The sequence below is a fragment of the Myotis yumanensis genome, unplaced genomic scaffold, assembly GCF_028538775.1.
Source record: "Myotis yumanensis isolate MYYU_CA2020_CCGP unplaced genomic scaffold, mMyoYum1.0.hap1 SCAF_13, whole genome shotgun sequence".
Taxonomy (NCBI): Eukaryota; Metazoa; Chordata; class Mammalia; order Chiroptera; family Vespertilionidae; genus Myotis; species Myotis yumanensis.
The window spans coordinates 20,039,773-20,065,911 of record NW_027223764.1 but is presented as its reverse complement, the minus strand read 5'-3'; the positions used below and the strand labels follow the sequence as shown (position 1 = coordinate 20,065,911).

The 26,139-nt window shown below is 38.9% G+C and overlaps 1 protein-coding gene across 1 annotated transcript in view; it reads right to left on the bottom strand.

Moving 5' to 3' along the window:
- Window positions 1-26,139, bottom strand: part of HPSE2 (heparanase 2 (inactive)) — a 541,259-nt gene that overhangs the window by 139,313 nt on the left and 375,807 nt on the right. The window contains exon 7 of the mRNA XM_070432547.1: window positions 2,604-2,697. Coding sequence (XP_070288648.1) covers window positions 2,604-2,697 — 94 coding nt within the window. The remainder of the gene's footprint in view (window positions 1-2,603; window positions 2,698-26,139) is intronic.

Genomic DNA, 26,139 nt, shown 5'->3' with positions numbered 1-26,139 from the left:
CAACCTGTGGGTCACGACCCCTTTTGGGGGTTGAACGACCTTTTCACAGGGGTCGCCTAAGACCATCCTGCATATCAGATATTTACATTATGATTCATAACAGTAGCAAAATTATAGTTATGAAGTAGCAATGAAAATAATTTTATGGTTAGGGGTCACAACATGAGGAACTGTATTTAAAGGGCCAGAAGGTTGAGAACCACTGTCTTAGAGGCTCCACTATTTCTTTCTGACACTGTACTTTGCCCTCCCCATCCAAGTCCATCAGACATGTTTTCAAAGGTCTGAATCTCAAATGTGCAGTTTGAGCCTTTTTCCTTAAGTTTCTCTGGCCTTGCCTTCACAAATCAGGAAGTGAGCTTAGCTTATTAATTTCAGTCTTTGAACATTCCATGATGGTTAAGGAGTATGCAGTGGTGGAGAGTAATGGGTTGTGAGGAGAAAGGAAAGAACCTAATTCCAACACCTTTGTCTTAGTTCTGACTTAGAGCTTTTTGTTCTACTTTAAAAATTATATGGGCACAGCTAAAACCTTCACAGTCAATACCATGATACCACTGAATCATTTTACTTCCACTGTGATCAGGTCAAAACCAAGAAGTAAAAAATACAGGGAGTTATCCATCTTGTACACTGCTGTAATACAAACACTTGGAATAGTGCCTGGAACACAGTAAGCACTCAATTAATATTTATTGAATGGAAGAACAAATAAATAAATAAATGCGATAAAATTTCCCCCTCCACATAAGCACAATATGCTTAGAAAACTGTAGTATTCAAAAGGTTGGCATTGTACCATCAGCTGGGTTGTTATGTTCAAAGCTCCAGGGATCAGATTCATGTGGGGCTTTCCATTTATATTTTGACTTAAGCAAAGACAAATGTTGTTGGTGGAAATTAGGCTCTTCCACAGGATTGCAAGGAAAGCATTCTAAGGATCTATGCACCAGAGATTGTGGTGTGGCAAAGTTTATTTGTGATGCAGGTTCTCTTCTTGGGTTTCCAATGTCCCATCTCCCACCGTCCCACCATGGAAAAAATCCAACCATGTCTTCAACAGGGCCAAAGCAAAAGCCAGAGGAGGTCATGACTATCGATATGAAAGGTGAGGGGGTCTAAACCACATGACCTGCGATATGCTAGGGGAAGAAAGGCTACCCTGGGAATGAAATCCTTAAAAAAAAAGAAAGAAAGAATAGGTTGACACTGTACATATTAAGTAATATGTTTCTAAACCTGCTTAGAGTAAGGATTAAACCTTAGAAGTGTGAATTCCTCAAGGGTGGACACCATGCCTTATTCCATTTTGTATTCCAGCACCTGGTACTTTGCCTGGTACTTGCTAAGTGCTCAGCAAATATTAAATATTTCAATATTAAAAACTAAATGAATGCCAAACACTGACAGAGATATTTCAAGTCATTTATTTCTCAAGGCTTTGCCTAGTAGAAGGCAGTGACAGATAAGTGCTGGGCAATGCACCTGATCCTGAGACAGATCAGACTTGGGTGCAAAAGTCCAGAAGTCCTGAGGCTTCCCAGTCTTTGATAACAAGGAGACTCAAAATGATATTTGTAATTCTATGTATGACATTAGTATGAATGCAAAAAAAGGGTACAGACTTCCACTTAAGTGAATCAAAAGTACTTTTCTACAATTGTTCTACATAGGATTTTATTCCACAGCTAATTTAATACACGAACCATTTCATTCACTTGTACATTCACTTATTTATTCATCCCATATTAATGGGGGCCTATCTGTTGCTATTATTCTGCAAAGATTTGTTTAATCTGATCAAGAGATAGTTGAGTGTTCAAAAGGTCCCCATTCCCTGGAAAAGGACCCCACTAGGCAACAAAAGATGTGAAATCACCATTTTGTAGAGACAGGTGGAAATTGTAGACATAAGATCTCCATGGTTCAGAATTAACTAATCCAGTGTATTTCAAAATGTGATCTGCATTGGGTAAAATCACTTAATGGAAAACTATTAAAAATAGAGACGTCTGGGATCCACTCCACACATACTAGGTCAGAATAACTTCCTGAGCAAGCTCTGGGGATTTAACTGTACTCAAGTTTGAGAACTATTGACCAAAGGTGTCTTGTTAATAGGACCTACATGCAATTGCTGAATATAATATGGCTTTCCTCACATCTCTACAAAAGTAAGATGTTACTTGGCTGGTTTTAAGACATTTAGAAATAGCATAAATATGGCTCAAAATTGCCAGTTCCCCAGATCAAAATTTCACTTAATAAATGTAATCATCCTCTTCTTTACCTAACCCCAAATAAACCCCTGCATTTAAAAAAGAATATAAAGTAAACCTATACTTAAGAAACTCACAATTTAGAAGCAAACTATTACAAAATATTTGTTATTGAACCTTGGTATATCACATTCAAACCCTTCTCCATTTGAAAAACAATAAACAATCGTCAACTGTGAGGGGGGGCTCTGGACCATGCAAACCCGGACTAACTATTTTTCTACTCTGATTCCCACAGTGCTGCCATTCAGTTGGGCCCCATTGACCTTTTCCTTGCCTCATCCCCAAACTGATTCCTCTTCTTCCCAGGGGACTTTTACTCACTTTCTGAATTTTCCTAATCTGGTCAGAGAGTGTATCTAACAGGCGAGTTTTCAGGAAGTCCATCACCTTGACAACTCGGCCATCAATGTAGCAACTGGAATAAAAATAAAATAAGAATCAGATAAAATCTTGAGCAGAAGACTACATACACTTCTCTAGTCAGAGGTGTCTGTTGCCTGAAGAAACCGTCCAGGGTTCACTTGGGTTCTTATATCCTAAAAAGTTTGATCCTGGGTACTTTTCAAATAAATAATACACTTTTTACTTGTTCTTCTTTTTAGATTGTATTAAATTCATTGGGGTGTCATTGGTTAATACAATTTTATAGGCTTTGAGTGTACAATTCTATAATATATTATCTGTATATTGCATTGTGTGTTTACCACCCAAAGTCTAGTCTCCTTTCATCTCCATTTGTGGGCTAATAATGTGATTTTTTTCAACCTTTGTCACAAGAAACTTCATTGCTTACTCTATAGAAATAGACAGGAATCCATAAAACAATGGAGAATGGAGAAATGGAGAAAAGGGAAATGGAGAAAAGGTTACATTCCCCCCCACTAGGGAATGTAATTTAACACTCATTCCATATCATCCCTACCCATACCTTAAAGTAATAAAAGTATGTGAGGTTTGAAAGAATACTCAAACATTTTTATAGGTTTCCACACTTATAAATAAGAAAACAAACACCAACCACAATAATGTGATTTAGTGTAGTGAGTGAGTCTTCAAGGTTTCATCTCCAGTTCACCTCCCTGGGCAAAATTTCTTGTGGTCAACCTTCTCTTACTATCTTCAAAGTAAATGAATAGTGAATGAATGAATAAATAAACAAATAAATGAGTCAGATAGATTAAAGTCCAGGAGCCCTCTCTTAAAATAGTGAGAAGGCACTCATGGGTGTGTCCAGGTTTTGTCAGGTAGCTTCAGCGAAACATCAAGTTGTGCTGATACTACACTGTGAACATTTGACTCCAACAGTTGCATCCAGCTTTGTGAGTACGCTCTTTGTGAATTCTTATTCAAAGTCAAAGCTGAGACTGGCCCAGGATTAAGTGACTCATTATCTCAAACCTCCCCACCCCTCTCTTTGCAAAATTCCAAATTAAATCCATTTAAATCAATGCTTATGACTCTTGGGTGCCTTTTCCAACCCACTCAGGCCTTCTTGGCTGATGGCTAATGAGAGACTATTTCATTTTAAATGAGACATCAACCTATCAGTACACATTATTGAACTATGTGAAAATTCTTTAATTATAAATTCCCATACCAATGTATGATGTAGTAGAATGGTTAATTCTTTCTTTAATTATAAAGCAGGTGCTCTGGTTGAAGTGAAGGTAGGAGATGAACTCCACCCATTCAGCCCCCTTCACTACCTCAGACATTTCCACAGAATCCAACATTGGTATGTTGGAAAGAGTATGGGTTTGGGAGCCAGAGATATCCGAGTTCAGATTCCAAATCAGGTATTTCCTATCTAAGTGATCTTGCACAAGACAGTTGGCCTCTATCAGCCTTAGTTTTCTTATTCTTAAAAGAGAGGGAACATATCTACTTCTCAGTATTAACTGAAAATTAAGTACATAAACCTATAGTGTCTGCACACAGTAGGAACTCAACAACTCTTAGGTTTTTGTTTTGTTTTTTCTTCTAATTTCTCTAATTTTCAGCTCACAAAGATGGGGTTATAAACAATATGGGACTGATTAAATTAGTGTGAGTATAGAATTCTAAAAGTAGAATTGTATCATAGGGTACATGCTTTTGAAAATTTTTGTGGTTACTTATTTTAGGGACTAAAACAAAACAATGACATGACCTTTCACCTCATTCCTGGTACAGATGTTCAAGTCCAATAAACATTTATAATGTGCAACACAGAGTGCTAGGCATGTCCATTACCTCCTATTAGTACTTCACTATTAGCACCCTTGATTTTTTAAAAAAGTTGTGATTACACAGCATATAACATGAAAGCCAGGCATATTAAAATATACTGTTAAAATTAAAAATAATTCATGCAATTTAATCTAACACATACTGAAGAACATGAATAGTTGTTGCTTTTTACATGATGACTAGGCATATGATAAAATGCACTGTAATAAATATTCTTTTATGTTTTAATCAAATATATTATAGTTTCCTCTTTTCTCTTTGTTAGCTCTAGTATCTATTTTAAACATCAAAGTTTATAAATGTTGCTGGCAACACATACAATTAAATACTTATTGAGATAAAAAATGCCAGATGTACTTTTTCAATGTACACCCTCCTATTCCACACAACCCATGGGCCAGTCCAGGGTTGAGGGGCTCTTCACTCTTCTCCTCCTTCCTTTTGTTTCTTTTCTCAAGTACACAGAACTTGGAGTTAGAAAACCTTAGTTCAATCCCAGCTTTGCAACTTATTACTTATATGATTATTGTGTTTCCCCTTCTTTAAAATTGTTTTAACAAGAAACTATAGTATTTTTACAGGGCTACTGTATCCATCAAATCAGAAATCAAAATGCTGGGCACAGAATCTAGCACATAAAAGGAACTCAATATGCAAATCTAGCCTCCAGGTTACTTAAGAGCCAAGGGGGCAGTAAGCTAGACTGTAACACCATGGGATGGGGTGAGCAGGGGAGCATCTGTCTGGGGAAGGAGAGCATGTTCATTCACTGTAGGATTTGGAATGGGGGAAGTATGGAGCAGCAAGAACAGACAATCCCAGTAGGTGGGAGGCAGAGGGAGGGATGGAGTGTTGCAAAACTATGGAGCTTGAAAAGAACTTTATGGTCATGTGGTCTGAAGCATGCTAGCCTGCTACATCATCCCTGAAAAGTGATTATGTAGGACAGGGAACCCACTTACATATACTATGAGTACTGTTCCACCATACTACAGCTTGAATCCATGAAAGGCTCTTCTAACATGGGTCTAAAATATGCTTCCTGTTATTGTTCACTCAATAGCTATTTTCTTAGACTCAAGAAATAGTCCAATTCCTCCTTCATTTAACATGTAGGGGGAGAATGCCCATAAAAACTTTGACTTAAACTTTTTAGAGCCTGTTGTTGGCCCCACATTTAACCTAACAAGCTGGATTCAATCATTCTGAGGTGATCTCAGGCTTTTCTGGGGCTGTGAATTACATTGGAGCAGGCGAGAGCTCCAAGCAGGAAATGCATGTGACAAGGTTATCTTATCTCAACAGTGCAGGTAAGAAGGGATTTGGGTCTAAGTAAGGGAGTTCACGGAAAGATGTAAAAGTGAGAGCCTGTAAAGGAAGAACTAATAAAATAAAACTTCTGTGGAGTGTAAGAAAAAGAGGAAGGGAGCCAGTGATGACCACGAGCTTATGAGAGAGAATATTTTGGAGAATATTGCTGTCAAGGACATGCAGGCCAGTCAGACTAGGTTTTAGGTTTGTCAAAGGAGATGAACAATGCTGTTTGAACTATCAAGGATGCAGAGAATATCAAAGAGGGAATATGCAACAGGTAGTTGGGGAAATAAAGAGGAGGTACAGAGAAGAGTTATGACAGGTGATGATGACCTGGGTGTCTTTTTCAGTTTATAAGTAATAAATGGAGCCATGGATGTAGGTGAGCTCTTCAAGAGAATAAAATAAGTTAACAGAGATGTAAGTCACCCTCTAAAATGCTTCTCAAATATGACCCTGGACATTGCCTCTACCTTTGACCCCGCTAAGAATACCTTCCATCCCCAACCTGACCAACATGGTGTCTTTTTAATAACCTCAGTCTGAATCAAATTCACATTTGGATGTCAGAGGAAGCCCCCTAGTATGCTGAGAAGTTTCAGCAACTTTCATTTGCAACCTTAAACCCACATTTATAATGTACTGTGGAAACAGGAACTTTGGTCTCCCAGAATTTAATATCACTTTTAAGAGGGGATAATTTAACCATATGTATGAATCTGATAAATACCTAAGCCCTTTTTTGGGAACACTTGAACATTTAGCTTGTTGTACTTAACCCCTTAGAAACTGCTAACAAAGCATTCAATGTCAATAATCATTGGTTATTTAAAAATCCCTGCCTGTTACAGAGCTTTGGTTCACTGATAGTGGCTACCTGTAGTAATGGGCCCAGGATATAATTTATATTTGGATATGAAGGAGGTGGGATAACCTGTGGTAACAATTTGGTAGAATTAATTATTAAAAATGATGAAGATGGTGATTTCTCAATAAGACTAGGTAAAAGCAGAACTGAATTCCAACTGACTATCTAGTGACCTGGGGGCAACTCTCTCTGTTTTCTCTGCTTTTCTCACTATGATGATAAATATAACTCTTAGCTACCAATCAGTCTCTCTTACAAGAGTTAATTAATTTAGTAATGGCTACAAAGGTGTCAGAAGACTAAGTAAATCAGAGAGGAAAGGAAGAATAGAGGGAAGGAAAGAAGGGAGAGAGAAAGGAAATCCATCAATTAGAGGTACTTTGACATCTTCTACATAAACCCTGGCACAATGGTTGGTTCTAGAAATACTAAGACTGATACTTTTAGGCAAGTCATACTCCTCCTACAAGACATCTTGAAATTTCAGCATCTCTTAGGTTCCCTCCACAGTGACTGAGCTGTTCAACTAAAGTTGAAGCCAAGAGAGACTGTACGGAAACAACCTCTCTGTGAAGTATTCCAAATTCAATGAGGTTGAAACCTTTCTGTGTGGACAAATAGTCTGTCTCGCTCAATACCAGCAACCGTCTCCCCTTCTGCTGGCCTGTAGATTAGCAGTTCACATCAAGCACACATCTGGGGAGGTAGCAAAGATGGCAGAATATACAAAGTAAATGGAACCACTTACCAACTCTCTTGCCCTCAGTTTTAAATTTTATTTCCAGTTTAATACCTTTTATCTTAAGTAAAGTTTGCCCTGTATTTGTTTATTGCAAAAGAAATAAGGTTCATTATAGACAAGTTTGAAAATACACACAAACAACATTAAAATATAATAATGAAAAACCACTGATAAGCCCAACACCTAGAGAGATCCATTGTTAATATTTTGCTGTATACCTTTTCATAGCGAACACATAAAATTTCCTATAATTAGTTATTAAAAAAAACTTATTCCAGATGCTATCCTATGAGCATATAAACTTAAAACTGTCCCCAACTAGACTCCCAAGCCCATCTCATTGGGATACTGACAGAAACATTAGAGACTCCCGCATCAAATAATCTTCCTCTTCCTCTAATTCCATTCTGTTCATTTAGGGAGCCTCTGCCGGAGGCAGGTCTCATCTCCTTTCTGTCTCTGCTAGCCTGGTTTTAACCCTAGTTCCCCTTCCCCCTTCTCCAGGACCCTAGATTCAGTCTTCAGCATTGTACTACAATTAGCCACTTATATCATTAGGCTCTTAAAAATTTAATGAGGAGAGTTCCTTGGCTCCAGTAGCAGCTGGTTTTGTTTACCTGGCTCTTTACTTTAAAAGGAAAAACCTTTGCCCCTTCCTATCTGACCCCTTCTTTTATTTCAGGTAATTGCATTAGTGCTGGCTTCTCAATGCTCAGGAATTTCCGGACCTATTTTGCCGCCTGCTGCTTTTAGGGAGGGGGGGCAGTCTGCTCCGAATTCTAACACCCAGCCTGCTGACTGGGCAGGTAATTCCATAAAACTGGGGCCTTCCCCATTGAAGGGGGGAAAGCCTGGATAATCATTAGAACCCTGTTGACCTATAAAACCTATTCTGACACTTGAAGCCAAACACTGGAGAGGCTGACTTGAGTCTCTCTAAAGCTTTATAAATTGTATTTGCCCCTCCTCCAAAGGCCCTCACTCTGGTTTCCTGCTGGGTACATTCTTCACACTTGCCGTTAGGTTTTCTTTCTGAGGCTCCATTATTCTTGATCTTCTTTGCAATGGGTCAACCCTCCTCTCTTGTGTTCAGAACTACTGTGGGCAGGTAAAGCTTATATAAAATGAACACTGTTACAAAAAAAAAAGATCATACAGAATATAGATGTTTCTTTGACTTTCTTAAACCAGCTCCTGTAAAATCCATACAGCTGATTAAAGGGTTGTGGTTCAAGAACTTCTAAGAGTTGGTGCTCTGAAAGATGTTATCATTGAAAAATGGTGCAAGTAAAGGTCAGTGTTGTGGGCAATCTCACAGGCACATAATGGGTGCTCGAAAAAGACATTAAATGAGGCCCTGGCCAGGTAACTAGCTCAGTTAGTTAGAGCACTGTCCTGATACACCATTGCTATGGGCTCAATCCTCAGTCAGGACACATACAAGAATCAACCAATGAATGCATAAATAAGTGGAACAACAAATTGATGTTTCTCTCTCAAATCAATAAGTTAAAAAAAAAACCACACATTTAATGAAATCATGACTGCCTGTATAATCCAACCCACAATTAGCCAAAAGATTCGTCTTGAAGCTTAAGGGCTGTTCTAAGGGCCCCATTTTCTTGATCTTTTCTTTCTCCTAACGCCTTGCATACTTTTGGTCCTGAGTCCAGGTCGTTCTTCCTCATGAGCCCTGTCAGTGTATGTGGAGAAACACTGTCTTTTGGCAGAGGTTCAAACAGCTGGCCCTTCCTTGACCCTTGCAGTGCTGAGGAGAGCTCTACAGGAAGCACAGAAGGGCAGGGGTGGAAAAGTCATCTGCAGCTCCAGCCACCGGAGTGGGCTCTGAGGGGGGCACCTCAGAGTAGTACCAGGTGATGGTACCTAAAGTGTGGGCAGGAGTGGATCCATGTGTTTTGGGGCTGAAACTTAAATAAATTGTGGGACCCTCTAAGAAAAAGGAATCAAAAGTACAAAACACAAAATTAGGTACAAAAGTAAATATTAATTTAGAATGATAAAGTAAATCACAACAAACTCCCAGAAACTTAAAGAATCAAGTCCCTCCAGTCCTCCCTGTCCCTCACACACACACCTTTTTAGAAAATATATATATATATTTTTATTGATTTCAGAGAGGAAAGGAGAGGGAGAGAGAGAAACATCAATGATCAAACATCATTAATCGGTTGCCTCTTGCACACCCCCACATTTGCTTCACACACACCTTTTTTGTTTCTGAGAGTTCTTCTAGCAATTTACCAGAAATGCTTACAGAACAAGGCTTCCTGATACAAGCAGTCCCTAACGGTAACCCCTTACCACCAGGCTAGAGTATCCAGGTTCCAAAATGAGGCAAATGTCCGAAAAATAAATCTAGCCCTGTTAGTAATCTCAAGGGATGCTTTCTGGTCTTATGATTCTCAGAAAAGGGCTAAAATATGAGTAAATACAGTCATCCTCCACATAATGACATTTTAGTCAATGAAATGCATATACGATAGTAGTCACATAAGATTACTAACGAGCTGAAAAATTCCTATCATTTAGTGACATCCTAGCAAGTTGTAACATTATAGCACATTATGGCACCTCACCTGTTTGTGGTGATGCTGGTATAAACAAACCTATTGCTCTCAATCTTCTAAAAGTATAGCACATTATATACAGTAAATAATACTTAATGATAATAAATGACTATGTTACTGATCTATGCATTTGCTATTCTACTTTATTATTTTAGAGTATAATCTTTCTACTTATTAATAAAAGTTTTCTGTAAAACAGTATGCTATGTTATTCTGGCAGTGATCTCTCACATCTCATGTTTACTAAGTCTCTCTCTCTTCTTAAAAAAATTGATTTGAGCAGAGGAAGGGAGTGATAGAGACAGACAGACAGACAGACAGACATAGATTTGTTGTTACGCTCATTTATGCATTAATTGGTTGCTTCTTGTATGTGCCCTGACTGGGAATCAAACCTGCAACCTTGGCATATGGGGACAACTCTTCAACCAACTGAGCTAACTGGCCAGGGCTTTTACTGAGTCTCTTGATTGCATCATTTTCTCTCGTGCTTGATTTAATCTTGTGTTGTTTTGTACAGTAACATGCTGTGTGGACTTGTAGTCTAGGAGCAATAGGATATACCATATAGCCTAGGTGTGTAGTGGGCTATGCTATCTAGGTTTGTGTAAGTGCACTCTGTGATGTTCACATAATTATGAAATCGCCTAATGACACATTTCTCAGAACATATCTCTGTTAAGTGGTGCAGGATATTACTTCATATCCTTGTCCCCTATAAGTAAAGTGTTGTTTCCCCCTTGACTTCTTTAAGGTTTTCTATTTTTCTTTGGTTTTCTGCAGTTTAAAGGTATTTCTAGGACAGTGGTGGTGAACCTATGACAGAGGTGACAAGCGAACTCATTTTTTTGGTTGATTTTTCTTTGTTAAATGGCATTTAAATATATAAAATAAATATCAAAAATATAAATCTTTGTTTTACTATGGTTGCAAATATCAAAAAATTCTATATGTGACACGGCACCAGAGTTAAGTTAGGGTTTTTCAAAATGCTGACACACCGAGCTCAAAAGGTTCGCCATCACTGTTCTAGGCATAGTTTTCATAGTATTTATCCTACTTGGTGCTATGAGCTTCCTGGGTCTATGATTTTTTTGTCTGTTATTAATTTTGGAAACTTTTCAGCCATCATTACTTCAATACTTGAATTACTTCAAGACTTTATTGCTTCACTAGAGGCCCGGTGCATGAAATTCGTGCAGAGGGGGTGGCCCTCAGCCCAGCCTGCACCCTCTCCAATCTGGGACCCCTTGGGGGATGTCCGACTACATCCAGACATCCCTCTTACAATCCTGGACTGCTGGTTCCTAATCACTCACCTGCCTATCTGCCTGCCTGCCTGGTCACCCCTAACTGCCCCCCCTACAGGCCTGATCACCCCTCACTGCCTCTGCGTGCCAGCCTGATTGCCCCTAACTGCCCCCCCTGCTGTCCAGGTCGCCCCCAACTTCCCTTCCCTGCTGGCCTAGTTGCCACTCACTGCCCCCCCCAGCCTAATCGCCCCAACTGCCCCCCCCCCCCGCCAGCCTGGTGGCCCCCAACTGCACCCCCCTGCCAGCCTGGTCACCTTAACTGCCCCCCCCCACCCACCGCAGGCCTGTTCGCCACTTACTGCCCCTCCTGCCGGCCTGGTTGGCCCTAACTGCCCCCCCCCCCCGCCAGCCTGGTCACCCCCAACTGCCCCCCACTGGCCTGGTCATCCCCAACTGCCCCCCCCGCTGGCCTGGTCACCCCTCACGGGCCCCCCACAGGCCTGGTCACCTCACGCAGCATGCTTGTTCAGTTGTTTTGTTGTCCCTCACTAACCCCCCTGCCAGCCTGGTTGCCCCACGCAGCCTGCTTGTTCAGTCATTTGGTCATCTCTCACTAACCTCCCTGCTGACCTGGTCGTAGGCAGCCATCTTGTGAGGGCGTGAGAGTTAATTTGAATATTACCTCTTTATTATATAGGATTGTTCTTCTGCTCTGTTCTCTCTTCTCCTTCACATATTTGTATTCAAATTATGTATGTCACACACTTTGTTGTTGTTGTTAAGCCTCACCTGAGGAAAATTTTCCGTTGATTTTTAGAGAGAATATAAGGGAGGGGGAAAGACAGAGAGAAACATTGATGTGAGAGAGACACATTGATTGGTTGCCTTTCACACACCCCACCCAGGGCCAGGGATGGAGCCTGCAACTGAAGTACGTGCCCCTGACCAGAATCGAACCTCGATCCTCAGTCTGCTGGCCAACGTCTATCCACCCAGCCAAACTGGCGAGGGCATATCACACACTTTTAAAATGTCCCACGGTTCACAGCTGTTCTGTTCTAATTTTTTTCATTCTTCATTTCAGTTTGAAAGATTTCTATTGTCCTATTCTCAAGCTCACTGATTCCTTAGATGTAGCCAGTTTCCTGACGAGCTTATCAAAGGCATTCTTCATTTTTGTTACAGTGTTTTTGATTTCTAGTACTTCCTTTGATTATTTTGTAGCATTTCCATCTCTCTTCTTACATTATCCATCTATTCTTATATATCGTGTACTTTCTGTTAGATCCCTTAACATAAGTTATTTTTAAATCCCTGTCTAATAATTCCAACATCTGTGTCATATCTGACTATAATTCTGATGCTTGGTTTATTAGTTAAAACTGTGTTTTTCCTTGCCTTTTAGTATACCTTGTCATTTTTTGTTGAAAGCCAACCTGCTGAATTGGATAATAGAAACTGAGATAAATAGACTTTACTGTGAGGATTTGGGCTGAGTTGGGTTATATTGTATGTTTGTTGCAGTTATACATACCAGAGGCTTCAAATTCCTCTAATGTACTTGTTTGTGAGTTATCTTTTGACTTTAGGCTTCCCTAGTTACTCCTCCTCAGGGAGAGACTGTGTCTTGCAGCTCTTTCAGCTATAATTCAGTTATTATATTAGCACCCTGTTGGTATGTGGTTGGGTATAGAAGAAGGAAAGTGTTCCTTAACTTTATGATTCAATCTCAGTCCTTTCGTGGGTCTGTATCTCTGGGCTATAAATGTCACTCCCTCCTCCCCAGTGGTATAGCTATTTCCCCTTAGGTGAGACAGGAAGGCTAGAGGGATTTCAGTGAGAAAAATGCCTTCCCCCAAAGGGATAAGGCTCTAGTTATAACGTTTCCCTTAGAGAGTTGGTCTTTGTTATAGAGAATGCTCTGGTTTTCTACTTCACAATGATAACTCTTATTCTCCCCTGGTCAGAGCTACAAGGGGATTTTTCTTGGATTCCACAAAAGTAGGGGGTAAGGGGCTAAGTCTGAAGCCTCCAGGGGTTCCTTACTCTCAAGCTAGTCCACACTAAGTCCCTAGCAATTCATCAGAATTACCACTTATATGTTCCTACCAGATTATGGCTTCAGTATTTTCTGTTTCAAATAAGCAAATTTTGGTAGTGTCTCTGGATTCATCTGTCTTTCCAGATTTCAGAGTGTTGGTTTGCCCTGCAATCATAATTCCCTGACACATCCAAGAAAAGTTGTTCATTTTCAACCTTTTTATTTTGTTCTTGTTGAATGAATAAGAGTAACAACTTCTAAGCTCTTTACATGTTGGGGCTAAAATCAGAAGTCCACTAAAAGAATTTTTATCATGCATACCATCATGGATCTTTTGCATTAAGGGTTGTGTTGAGAAATAGCCCTATCTCCACTGTGCATTGTCAATTAGTGTATTAATGTGATGATTAGTAATGTCTGCCAGGGTAATGAGAGTAAGAAATGAAGGCACATCTGCCACATATTTGTCATTTTTGATGGAGATGATTTTTAAGGCCCTTTCCAAATCTAAGGCTCAAGGTCTCCTCTTTGACACACAGTCAAATGATACCATTATGTGTCCCCTCAACACATATGAGAATCTTATATTTCAGTTGGTATTAATGAAATTGCATTTTCATATGATATTGTCCAACAAATGCACACAGGAATATATACTAAGAGAAAAGCAAAACAAAATGACTTGCCCAAAGGTTTCGTGTAAGTTTCCTATTTGAGTTTGATTTTCTACACCGTCATTTATATGAGATTGAGAAATTACTTCGTTTTACACTTCCCCAGTCCCTATGTCATGCCTTTTCCTTAATGCAGATTTTGCATCCATGTATTTGAAAGAATAGGATAAGCAAAAACTGTCCATATTACACACATCCGTGTGTGTAAAACAACATCCATGTCATCATATGGTAGATTTTCTAGAAGACCTGCCAGAAAAATTTATCTCAAGGCTTATCAGGAAAATGATGTTTCTCATAAAAATTGGTTTTGTTTTTTACTTGTGGACACTAGATTTTGTTTTCAGCTTTGCTTTTGCTACTTAGACACAAAATCAAATTTGTAGCCCATTTCTAACAAGAGAATAAAATAAACTGATAAACACTTTAGAGTGTTAATCTTCCACACTGCTTTATTGTTCTTCTAAGTCTATTTTCCATTTACTCTTTCTTCCTCATTTATTTTGATCATTTTGCTATTGGACAGAAAAGTGGCCTGAAGGAAGGTTCAGAGAAACTGTGAAAAGAAAAAAGACATTCAATAATTCACAAACTATATATTTACCCCTCTATGTATAGGGTGTGCCAAAAATGTATATACACACTTTGAATAATTATAAAGGCAGTATTTATTAAAATAATTTCATTTTCAAAATTGAGCTATCCGCTGTTAAAGTGTGTATACATTTTTGGGGGGATACTCTGTACACAAAGCAAAGCAAGGCCCTATTAGTCTTATTTCCTGCCTTATTTTCATTTCTCCAAAATCAATCTTTTATCTTATTAAATATTTGGGAAAGCTTCAGGAAGTCCTATTCTCTTACCAAGTTTAAAAATTCTCTTTTTTTTTGTCAGATCAAATGTTTTATTTGATACAATATAGTTTGAGGTTAAATCATGAATCTATTAACCTTTAGTTTGTCATAAATGGATTTCCTCTTCTAAAAATTTTTAGACATTTTTATGTTTTCCTGGGGCCAAAATTGGTCCTCCTAACTGGCACCAAGAATTGGTAAGGACTGAATTAATATAATCAGAGCTACCTGATATTTCCAGAATATTTCCTCAAAGATCACAGAAGTATCACAGATAAATTTAAAGAATCTTTCTGAATGAGAACAGGGCAATTTTGCTTTCGTCTTTCACTATAGGACATTTAGTCAGAGTGTGTGTGTGTGTGTGTGTGTGTGTGTGTGTGTGTAGTGTTGGGTGTGAGGGGGAGGTAAAGAAGTAGAGGGAGCCTGGGGGTTATGGGGAGCTTGATAGACCTGCACTAAGGTAAAGGCCTATTGCCTTGCCCAGGGTTCTGCAAAGGTTTAGGCCTGAGTGGATGGGGGGAAGGGAGGCTATGTGGTCTCTGTTGAGCCTTCTTAACTCTGCTGTTGTAATATAAAAACAGCCATAGACAATCTATAGATATAAAAGGCTAATATGCTAAGTGTCCGACTGTCTGACCGGTCGCTATGGTGCACACTGACCACCAGGGGGCAGACACTCAATGCAGGAGCTGCCATGACATGCACTGGCCAGCACCATGGACCTGGCACTGACAAATCAACATTCAGCTTCCCCCAAGTGGGACACAGGCCCCGCCACCACCCTGGAGAAACACCCCACCAAATTGCAGCCAATGTTGACAAGACCCATGGCGTAAAATGCAGCCCACAGCCCAGCCCAGCCTGGAAATGGTTGCTGTGGGCTCCTGGTAATGACGTCATGTAGCAATGCCCAGCTTTCTCTCCCTAGCGACTAGCCTCCTTGGAGTTTCTTCAGCCCAGGAACACAGGTGGAAACATTTTACACATTAACCAAATGTCTGTGAAGCATTTTCCAGTGCCTCATCTCATTTAATCCTCAAAGAAGTCCTGGAGTAGGTAGATAGGAGACTTGGTAGAATCCTATTTTCTTTTCATTAGCCGGAAAATGGAGATTTAGAAAGTTTAGAAACTTGACCCAACTGAAAAGAAGAAATGGTGGAACCTGAAAATGACTTCAGGTTTTCTCACTACGCAGAATATAGTCAAACACTGCTGCAGTTAAATATTTTACCCTTTGTTCTTCCTGTGTGATCTACAATAATAATCTGCTTCGTGTTGATATTTACTGCTGTGTTGCTGATAATTACCTGAAAGAGAAGTTGGGGTGCTTCACTGGGCTGGAAAAAGTTTAGCTAAATCAGAAAGCAGGTCTAATTAAGCAAGTTTATTCTATATATATAAAAGGCTAAGTTGACGTGTGCATGCACAATACATATAAAGCTCTCATTGGTACCAATCGCACACATGTGTTTTGATCTGTCATTGTCAATCTTAAATTTGGTTGACACTTCTATTATAGAGAAAGGGCGAATAGCGATACTAAAATATTTCTTCTAATTCATTTCCTTTCAATGTGTACGAATTCATGCACTGGGCCACTAGTATATTGATAAGCACAGTTATGTTCCAATAAATCTTTATTTATGGACACTAAAATTTGCATTTCATAGAATCTTCACATTATAAAGTACCATTCTTTTTACTTTTTTCAACCATTTACAAACACAAATAACATTCTGTAAGGTTTGCTGGCTACACAAAAACACATGATGGGCTGGATTTGGCCTGTGGGCCTACATTGCTAGTACCTGCCACACTAAACAATTAAAATTCTCTACAGCTAGAAAAATAAAAGCTATCCTCGGAATTAAGCATCATCTTCAAGATTTCCCACAGGTGATATACAACCACCACTGGTAGGGTTAATATATCTATCTCTGGTATTTATCTATAAGGATTTCACACCTTAGCATACAAAGCACCATTAGAAAGTACATAATATGTAGGTTCCCTGGCCCTGGGTAGAGTCCTTGAATCTACATTTTTAAAAAAATATTTTTATTGATTTCAGAGAGAAAGGGAGAGGGAGAGGGAGAGAGAACCATTGATTGGCTGCCTCCTACATACCCCACACTGGGGATCGAGCCCGCAACCCGGGCATGTGCCCTAACTGGGAATCAAACCGTGACCTCCAGGTTCATAGGACAACACTCAACCACTGAGCCACACCAGCTGGGCCCTTGAATGTACATTTTTAATCAGTATCTCAGGTAATATGATTTGTGAGTAAAGTAGATCCAAACTTTGAGAATCGTTGAATTATTATACATTATTAGATCCTTGGCTTACACAAAACAAACTAAAACCCACCAGCTCCCTAGTGACAAAGAGCAAGTGCTCAAAATAAGTTCAACAGAAAAGAAGGTGCTAAATGTACACTTGCTCTTCCAACATTGGTTTCCAACAGTTATATAAACCTCCAGATCCCTCTATTTCACTCTTCCTAGTCTAAATAGCTTCCTTCTCCGTGAACTCCTAATCTACTCTCCATGCAATGATTTATAGTAATATAAAGTCATGAATCCAGAAACAATACAGGGTCATATCACCCATTCTAATCTAAACTGACTTCATGAAAATGGAATTTGGACTTAAGTAAACACACATGACTGAGTGGATGCTAGGAATCCCCCATTCAATCTTAAATATGTAGAAATGCTGCACAGATAAAAGAAAGAATATTAGGTAAACTTGAAATGAAGGAAAAGCTCCAAATAGTAGAAATAAATAGGGACTCAAAGTCAGAATGGTAAGTGAATAGAATCAAGAGAACCTGAATTAAGCAAAGACCTTAAGGGTGGGAACTGCAAGCAACAACTTACATCACAAATCTCAGAGGGCTGCTCCATACATGAAAGAGGGCATTTTGTGAAGCACATCTTTGTGTCTTTTGTCCTTAAGATACAATTCCTTGTCTTTTCTTATTTACTAGCAGGAATATTTTATATATTCTGGATGTGAACCTTTTATTGCACTTTAGCTTCTTGGCTGCTTTTTTCTGCTTAGTTTCTAGAGGTCTCATCACTTGCGCATGAAGCTGAGGTGTTGGCCAATGACTTGTGGGAAAGTTGTATTCATACTTTTGGACTCCTTCTCTGTTTGCTTTTCTCTAGGATTTTACCCTTTATACTAGCCACTTTGGCAACCCCAAATTCTGACTCTGTCACCCTAGTCCAATAAGAATGCTATTTCTGCTTAAACTCTTCCCTACACTATAGTCTAGAAAATGTCCTTAGGAAAAAAAATCTAGAGATGATGTTAATATGTGATTCACTTCCTAAATTTCCCTTCCTTCAAGGATCTTAGCTCCTCAAGTCACCCTTTGTTGGTTATACCCCAGTGCCTTAGAAAGGTTACCTTATTATTTGATCAGCTTTTAAAGTTGTTTTTGGTAGGAGGGCCAATCCAATAAAACTTCTCCATCATGTCCAGATCAGAAACTCTCTACAAACAAGTTTAACAATAATATCTATATTGAATACACTGCTGCATAGACAAAGAAGGAAAACTACTTAAATCATTTTATAATGATAGTAGAACCCCGATTCTAAAGGCAGTATAGTACAAGAAAACAAAATTATAGAATTATCTCACCTATAAATATGGAAACAAAAATCTTAAAATAAAATGTTACCAAATATCATCCAGTAATGTATTAAAAATATTCCAGTCTAGATAGAATTCAGTCATAAATGGAAGGATTGTTCAATATTAAAAACTCTGTCCGTGTAATATACTATCTTAGTATTAAAGGAGAAAAACCACATGATCATTTCAATAGATACAGAAGAAAGGTTGGGTAAAATTTGATACTTTCCATTACTTAAAAAAATAATAAAACAACTCTTTAACAAACCACAAAGATAAGATCTTCTTAACCTGATAAGGGCTTATCTACCAATAACTCAGAGAAAACATCATACCTTATGGTGAAAATTAAGTCATTCCCATTCAAGTTAAGAACAGACAAGGATGACTTCCATCACCCTTAGCATTTAACACTGTACTGAAGATCCTAACTAGTTCAAAAATAAAAACATTTTATTTTTTATTTTAAATATATTTTATTGATTTTTTACAGAGAGAAAGGGAGTTAGAAACATTGATGAGAGAGAAACATTGATCAGCCGCCTCTTGCACACCTCCCACTGGGGATGTGCCCGCAACCAAGGTACATGCCCTTGGCCGGAATCGAATCTGGGACCCTTCAGTCCGCAGGCCGACGCTCTATCCACTGAGCCAAACCGGTTAGGGCAAAAATAAAAAAATTTTAAAGACACGTAACTATTAGAAAGAAAGAAACTAATTTATCATTTTTTTGCAAGCAATATAATGATCTATAGAAAAGCTAAAGAAACTATAGAACAATTTTGGAACTGGTGAGAAAATGTATCACAGTAATTACTTAAAAGATAAATATATAGAATCTATAGTGTTCCCAAATACTAAAAACACCTAGTTAGAAACTGTATTAAACATATGACATTTAGCAAGCCTATAAGATTCTTGGGAATAAATCTATCCAAATGTGCAGGTACTATATGAAGAAAATTATAAAATCAGATTGCTAACTCACATCCATAAACAAAAATATATTCCAGATGGGATTAGACTTGAGTTTTTAAAAAGCCCTTTAAAACTCTAAGAAAAAAGAAGAAATGTTTTTCATTATACTAAATAGCAGAAAAATAAATGAAATAAATTTATATGTAACTATATGTATATATATTAGTATGTAGATCTTAGAAACATGTTGAGTAAAGAAAGCAATTTGTAGAATATGAATGTTATAACTCCATATAATTTTATATAATTTTCAATATGTAATTTATGTAAATTTTTAAAGCATACAAAGCAATACAATAGCTAGTTTATAGATTCTCATGGCTTTAGTAAAAATATAAAAATAAACATGGACTGGAAGTATGCAATCTAAAATTATGTAAGTGGTTATCTCTGAAAAATAATGGGGCTAGGTGGAAGGACAGGTAGACTTCAATTTTATATCAAAGATGTTTTGTTTTATATAAAATATCATAAGCAAAACTTAAAACATTAATACTTATTAATTATGAGTTGGATGCATCAATGTTTTCATGTAATTCTTTCTGCTGCCATATCTGACCTCTTAAGTAATAGGTCCTATGGATGGTGCTTTTCAAATCACCCTTTCACCTCAGAAAAAGAGTAAAGATTCTCCTCTAAACAAACTTACTAGCAAAAAACTTTAAAAGATAAAACAAACAAAACTCAGGCTTAAATGAAACTGAAATTTTATAGGGAAATGGGTCTGGTTCTAGAGGTGAAAAGGAGAACTGACAATAGATGTCAAGAGTGTTAGCATTTTCCTCCCTGGGAGCTAGGTGTGGCTGACTTCATTGAGTACTTGTGAAGCATTAATGGGATAAGAACAGGAAAGTTATGAATCTTTATTCAATTAAAATTTGGTTGCAGCATCATTAAAACTAAGCTGTTCCACCTGCTACTAATTTCATTCTTGGCTACTAGGCTGGTTATTTATTTGTCTGAATGACGAGAGGAAATGCTGCTGGTAGGGCAGATCAAACTGAAGTGCACATGAGGGGGAAGTGGTCATGTGTTAATGAACAAGAGGGCTGATCCTGGAGTGGTTCTCACTGCAAATTTATTGTCTAAATTTGATGACAGTTTGAATGCAGAATTGCACAAATGCCTGGGGTTTCTGTTTTCCTTTATCCAGTTGTGCTGGGTAGTTTTCTTACTTTAGAAGTAGTCCTAAGGACCTTCTCATTTATAGACTTGGAACCTGAGACCCAAAGAGGTGAAATCATTGATCCAAGGTCATGCAACTCATTCCTGGACTCTTTCCAATGTCTCTGAAAATAATTCTATGTTCTACTTCTAAAATTATTTCACTCCAAATAAAAAAGGCAGCTTTTAAAAGGCATTCTTCACACACCATCACTGCTCTTGGCCACAGGAAAGACCTGGGCAAAGGGCTGCCAAGTGAGCCCATTTGAACATGGGAGGTAATTCCCGGCTGTGTCCCTGGAAGTCAGCTTCCTCATAATGCCCCTTGCACACTCAGGGTGAGGTTCTAGAGCTTGAAGAAGATACGGCCACTTTCTGCTTCCTTTATGAGGGAATGATGGTGCAACCACCAGGAACAATGCCGCTTCATTGTCATATTTAGTGGATGCACCTGGAGCAATTTACTTTCCAACAACAAATCCCTCTCTCCCACATATATAGAACCCACTGCATTTGCCAAGCACATTTTCATCTATAATCTCATGTGAGCCTCAAAACCTCCCTGATACAAGTAAATTATTCCAATTTTCTAGAGGAGAGAAGTGAAATGCAAGGAGGGAGTATGCTAAATTGGCACCACAGGCCAGGGCTCATCTCAGGATATCCATTTTGAATCTGGGCTGCTAGCCATCCTTTGGCCTCTCCTACCCTGACACAGCTTTCCTCCCAGGTATTAAGCTTGGCAGACACAGAATAACCATAACTGGTGCCCCCCCTTGGAATCACAAGCCTATATTAGGGCTGAGAAGTAGGAGAGGTAGGAGGAGAAGAAGGGCATGATTATCTCTTTCAAAGGATGCATAAAGGAAGTCACTGGAAGGACATGGGACAAAACTTGGACCATTAAAACATTTCACAGGATTCTGGTCTAGGAGAACATATAGTCTAGTGTTTTCCAACTCATTGATTCATTAGAATTACCTTATATAACTTTTTGTTTCTTTAAATTTTGTTTTTGAATAGGTAATAGACTCACAAGGTTCAGGAATCAAAAGAAACAAATGGTATCTGATGGAAAGTCTTCCTCTAACCTCTGTGTCATAGTGACTCTATTCTACTCCTTGGAGGCAAAAAAAAAGGTATCAATGACTTTAAGCACATATAAGCAAAGCATATATTCCCCCCTCAACACATATTTTTGCATAAAAAGGAACATACTATACACATGGTTCTTGACTTTCTTTTTTTCACCTAAATAATATATTTTGGAGATTATATCATACTAGAGGCCCGGTGCACGACATTAATGCACTGGGGCAGATCCCTCAGCCTGGCCTGCCCTCTCTCGAAGTCCAGGATTCCCCAAGGGGTCCTTAGCGCTGCCACAGAGGCAGGAGAGGCTCCCACCACTGCTGCTGTGCTTGCCAGCCTTGAACCTGGCTTCTGGCTGAGTTGTGCTCCCCCTATGGGAGCACACTGACCACCAGGGGGCAGCTTCTGCATTGAGTGTCTGCTTCCTGATGGTCAGTGCGTGTCATAGTGACTGGTCGTTCCTCTGGTCAATTTGCATATTAGCCTTTTATTATATAGGATTAGCACATGAAGAGCTTTCTCTTTTCTTTTTAAACTGCATAGTATTTTATGTGTATATACCATGAATTTTATTTAACCAATTCCCTCTTAATAAACTATTATGTTGTTTTAAATCTTTTGCTATTACAAAGCTGCATTAAATAACTTGGTACAATGGATATGTAAGAAAACTGAGTTTTAGTTTAAGTTCTAATGTAATGAATGTAGCCATGTACCCTTGGGCAAGTCAGTTAGAATTTTGACCTTTTAGAAATGGAAAGAATCTTAATGACCTTTTGGTCTAGCATAGTGATTTTTAACCAGTTGCCACAAGAGGCACACTGGTGTGTGGAAGGAATTTTTAAAACATGTAATACCTGACAATTTAGTCAGGGGCACTGACTTTTTCCCCCTTAGATTGTCAAATTAAAAAATGACAACAGCCAACACAACAATAGCTGTCTGCTGTAAATGAATCAAAGGTATACCTATTTTTTAATCAGATCAGCAAAATATATTTTTTTTTGGTGTGCCACTGAATTTTAGTCATTAGTTTACGTGTGCCATGAGATGAAAAAGGTTGAAAATCGCTGGTCCAGGATTTCCCAAAGCCATGTGCATGGAACACTAGTCCCAAAGGGTGCACACCCTGGAAACTGATAGTACATCTAAGACTTTGAGAAAACCAGAGTAAACAAACATTAATTAATCAAGGGTTTCACAAATTTATTTAATAATGGAGTCATTTTAAAAGTGTTTTTTTTTTTATTGATTTTAGAGAGAAAGGAAGGGAAAGGATTAGAGAGATAGAAACATCAGTGAGAGAGAAACATCCATCAGCTGCCTTCTGCATGCTCTTTGTCAGGGGTCGAGCCCACAACTTGTTCCCTGACCAGGAATCAAACAGGTGACCTCCTGGTTCACGGGTTGATGTTCAACCACTGAGTCACACTAGCCGGGCTAATAATGGGCTCATATTTTCAGAGACTGTTATGGTTAATTTTTTGGAGAGTATTTTTAGATGAGATAAACATTTAAATCTGTGAACTCTGAGTGAGCAGACTGCCCTCCATAATGTGGGTGGGCCTCAACCAATCAGTTGAAAGCATCAGGAAAACAAAAAGACTGGCCTTCCTGAGTGAAACAGGGCAGGAGGAAGTCCAGCAGATGCCTTTGGACTTCATCTGCACCATTGACTCTCCTGGGTCTTGAGCCTGCTGGATCACACGGCAGATTTGGACATTCCAGTCTCCATAACCACATGAACCAATTCCTTATAATATATCTATTTTCTGTACATATACAGTTCCTATTGGTTCTGTTTCTCTGGGGAACCCTGATTATTATAAGAACCAACTGTTCACATGCTATAGAATTAATGTTCCTTAGAACACTTAAAATTTAAAGAGGAAGTGAGATTTAATATGGGTCATAAAAACAAATAGGTTCAACGGCAGAGGTGTGAGTATTAGACATTTCAAGAATCATGAAAACATAAGGCATGTTCCAGGTATAATGGAAACCAGTCTGATTAGGCCTTCTAGTCTTTACCAATATTTCTCTTGTTCTCTCACTCAACAATTCATTATTGAGTACCTATTATGTACCAGGTATCATTTTAGTTACTGGGAATACAGCAGTGAATAAGACTGACAATGCCTATGGACCTTATATTCTAAAAGGGGGAGAAAAAATAAAAGTAAACTAATAAATGTGTCAGATTGGGAAAAATGCTATGAAGAAAAAAAATAAAGCAGGATGAAGGAGTTACAGGCTGAGGGAAATCACTCCTTTACAAAAGGTGACCATGAAATATCACTTTGATTAGGTGACATTAGAGAAGAGTCCTAAAAGAAATGAGAGTCATGCAGATTTCTGGAGGAAAAATATTCTAGGCAAAGGGAAAAGCAAATGCAAGGGTCATGTCCAAGAAACAGCAAACAGGCTAGGAGTAGAGTTGGACAGGAGGTACCAGGGTGGTAGCAGGAGATAAATTCAGAGTTAATTTAAGGCCTCATAGGTCAATTTTAGGGCTTAGGTTCTTATTTTAAATCAGATAAAGAGATATTGAAGGATTTTGAGCATAGGAATGATAGGATCAGTCTAGTTGTTTGTTAAAAATAGGCAGTAGGAGGGAGCAAGGAGATCAGTTAGGAGGACATTGCTAAAGTCTGGGGAGGAAATGAAAATTGTTTTGAATTTTGATGGCAGAAGTGGAAATGGTTAGAAGTATTTGGAATCTGGATATATTTTGAAGGTAAAACTAACAGGATTTGCTGATGGGTTGCCTGATAGTATTGTAGGACAGAGTTCTGCACACACAAAAAATCCTGGGTTCCAGTCTCTTTTGCTACTATTTAATTATGTGACTTTGAGCAAGCCATGTAACCCCTTTGGGCCTTATTTACCCACCTATAAAATGGGGTCACTAACTTCTTGCTTGGAGATAGCAAGTCAAATGGTCTCATGAAGTGCCTTCGCTTGACCTATGCCTCAAAAATAGCACCCATTATCTACTGTCTTGTATTCCTCACTGTAGTTTTATGTAAAGAACTGTATCTTCTCTGCTACACTGTAAATTCCTTGGATGCTGGAACCTTGTCTATTAGGGTTATTATCCCTACACTAGAGGCCTGGTGCACAAAAATTCATGCGCTCTGGGGGAGAGGGTCTCTCAGCCTGGACTGCACCCTCTCACAGTCAAGGAGCCCTCGAGGGATGTCAGACTGATGGTGGGGAGTGGGGCTAAGCCGCAGTCTGGCCTCCCTCTGTGGGAAGCGACCAGTGGGCTGACCAGTGAAGCTGCCAGCCCCGCCCCCCGATGACCCCTCCACTGTCGCTAGTTGCCACTGCCTCCCCTGACTGCTATCCCCTCCCTCTGCCCATTGGCACCAGCCTTGGCTGGCCTGGCACCACCCACTCGCCAGCCCTCCCCCCCCACCGCCAACCAGTCATTCAGTTGATTTGCATATTAGGCTTTTATTACATAGGATATCATCCAGTGTTTTGTCAATTGACTGAAAATAAACAATCTTCAAATAAAAACCCCTAGGTGAATTATAATATTGTATTCAATTTGCTAATGGATTTTGCAAATATTTTTAAAATACATTTTTTTATTGATTTCAGAGAGGAAGGGAGGTAGAGAGAGAAATAGAAACATCAACATGAGAGATAATCATTGATCGGCTGCCCCCTGTATGCCCCACACTGGGGGTGGAGTATTGAGCCCACAACCTGGGCATATGCTCGGACAAGGAATCGAACCATGACCTCCTGGTTCATAGGTCGACACTCAACCACTGAGCTATGCCAACTGGGCGGGATTTTGCAATTCTTCATCCCCTGCTACTACTTTTACTTTTCTTGTAATTCTTTAAATTTATTGCTTAAGAACCCCAGTTTCAAAGAGCAAGAAAGGGAAGGGAAAGAGGAAGGAAATTCCAATTCAATAGATACTATGCTGAGGTAAGGAGGCTAGTTAAGAAAGAAGTTGAAAGTTTGACATGTGAGCTCAACTTTAAAGAAGAGGCAAGATTTTTCAAGTCAGAGAAGGGAAAGAAACGCATTCCAGGGAGAAGAAATAGCACTAGCCTGAAAGTGCATGCTGTAGAAAAATAACCATTGCCTCAATGGGAGCACAGCATGCCCAGGGGTGAGGGAGGTAGAAGAATAAACAAGGATAAAAGTGGAATAATAAATGCTATCCAGCTTATGATAAGCCTTACATGTTGTTCTAAAGTGTTACTATTACCAAAGGGGAAAATAGGAAGTTATTTTTAGAATTTAATCACCATGACAGCAAGTCCTTATGACTATCGTGTTCTTCATGTATTCCTAGTGTCTTCTACATGCCTGGCACATAGTAGGGGTTCAATAAATTGCCACTGAATGAATCACTGTTTTTAAACAGGAGACTGATATAATCA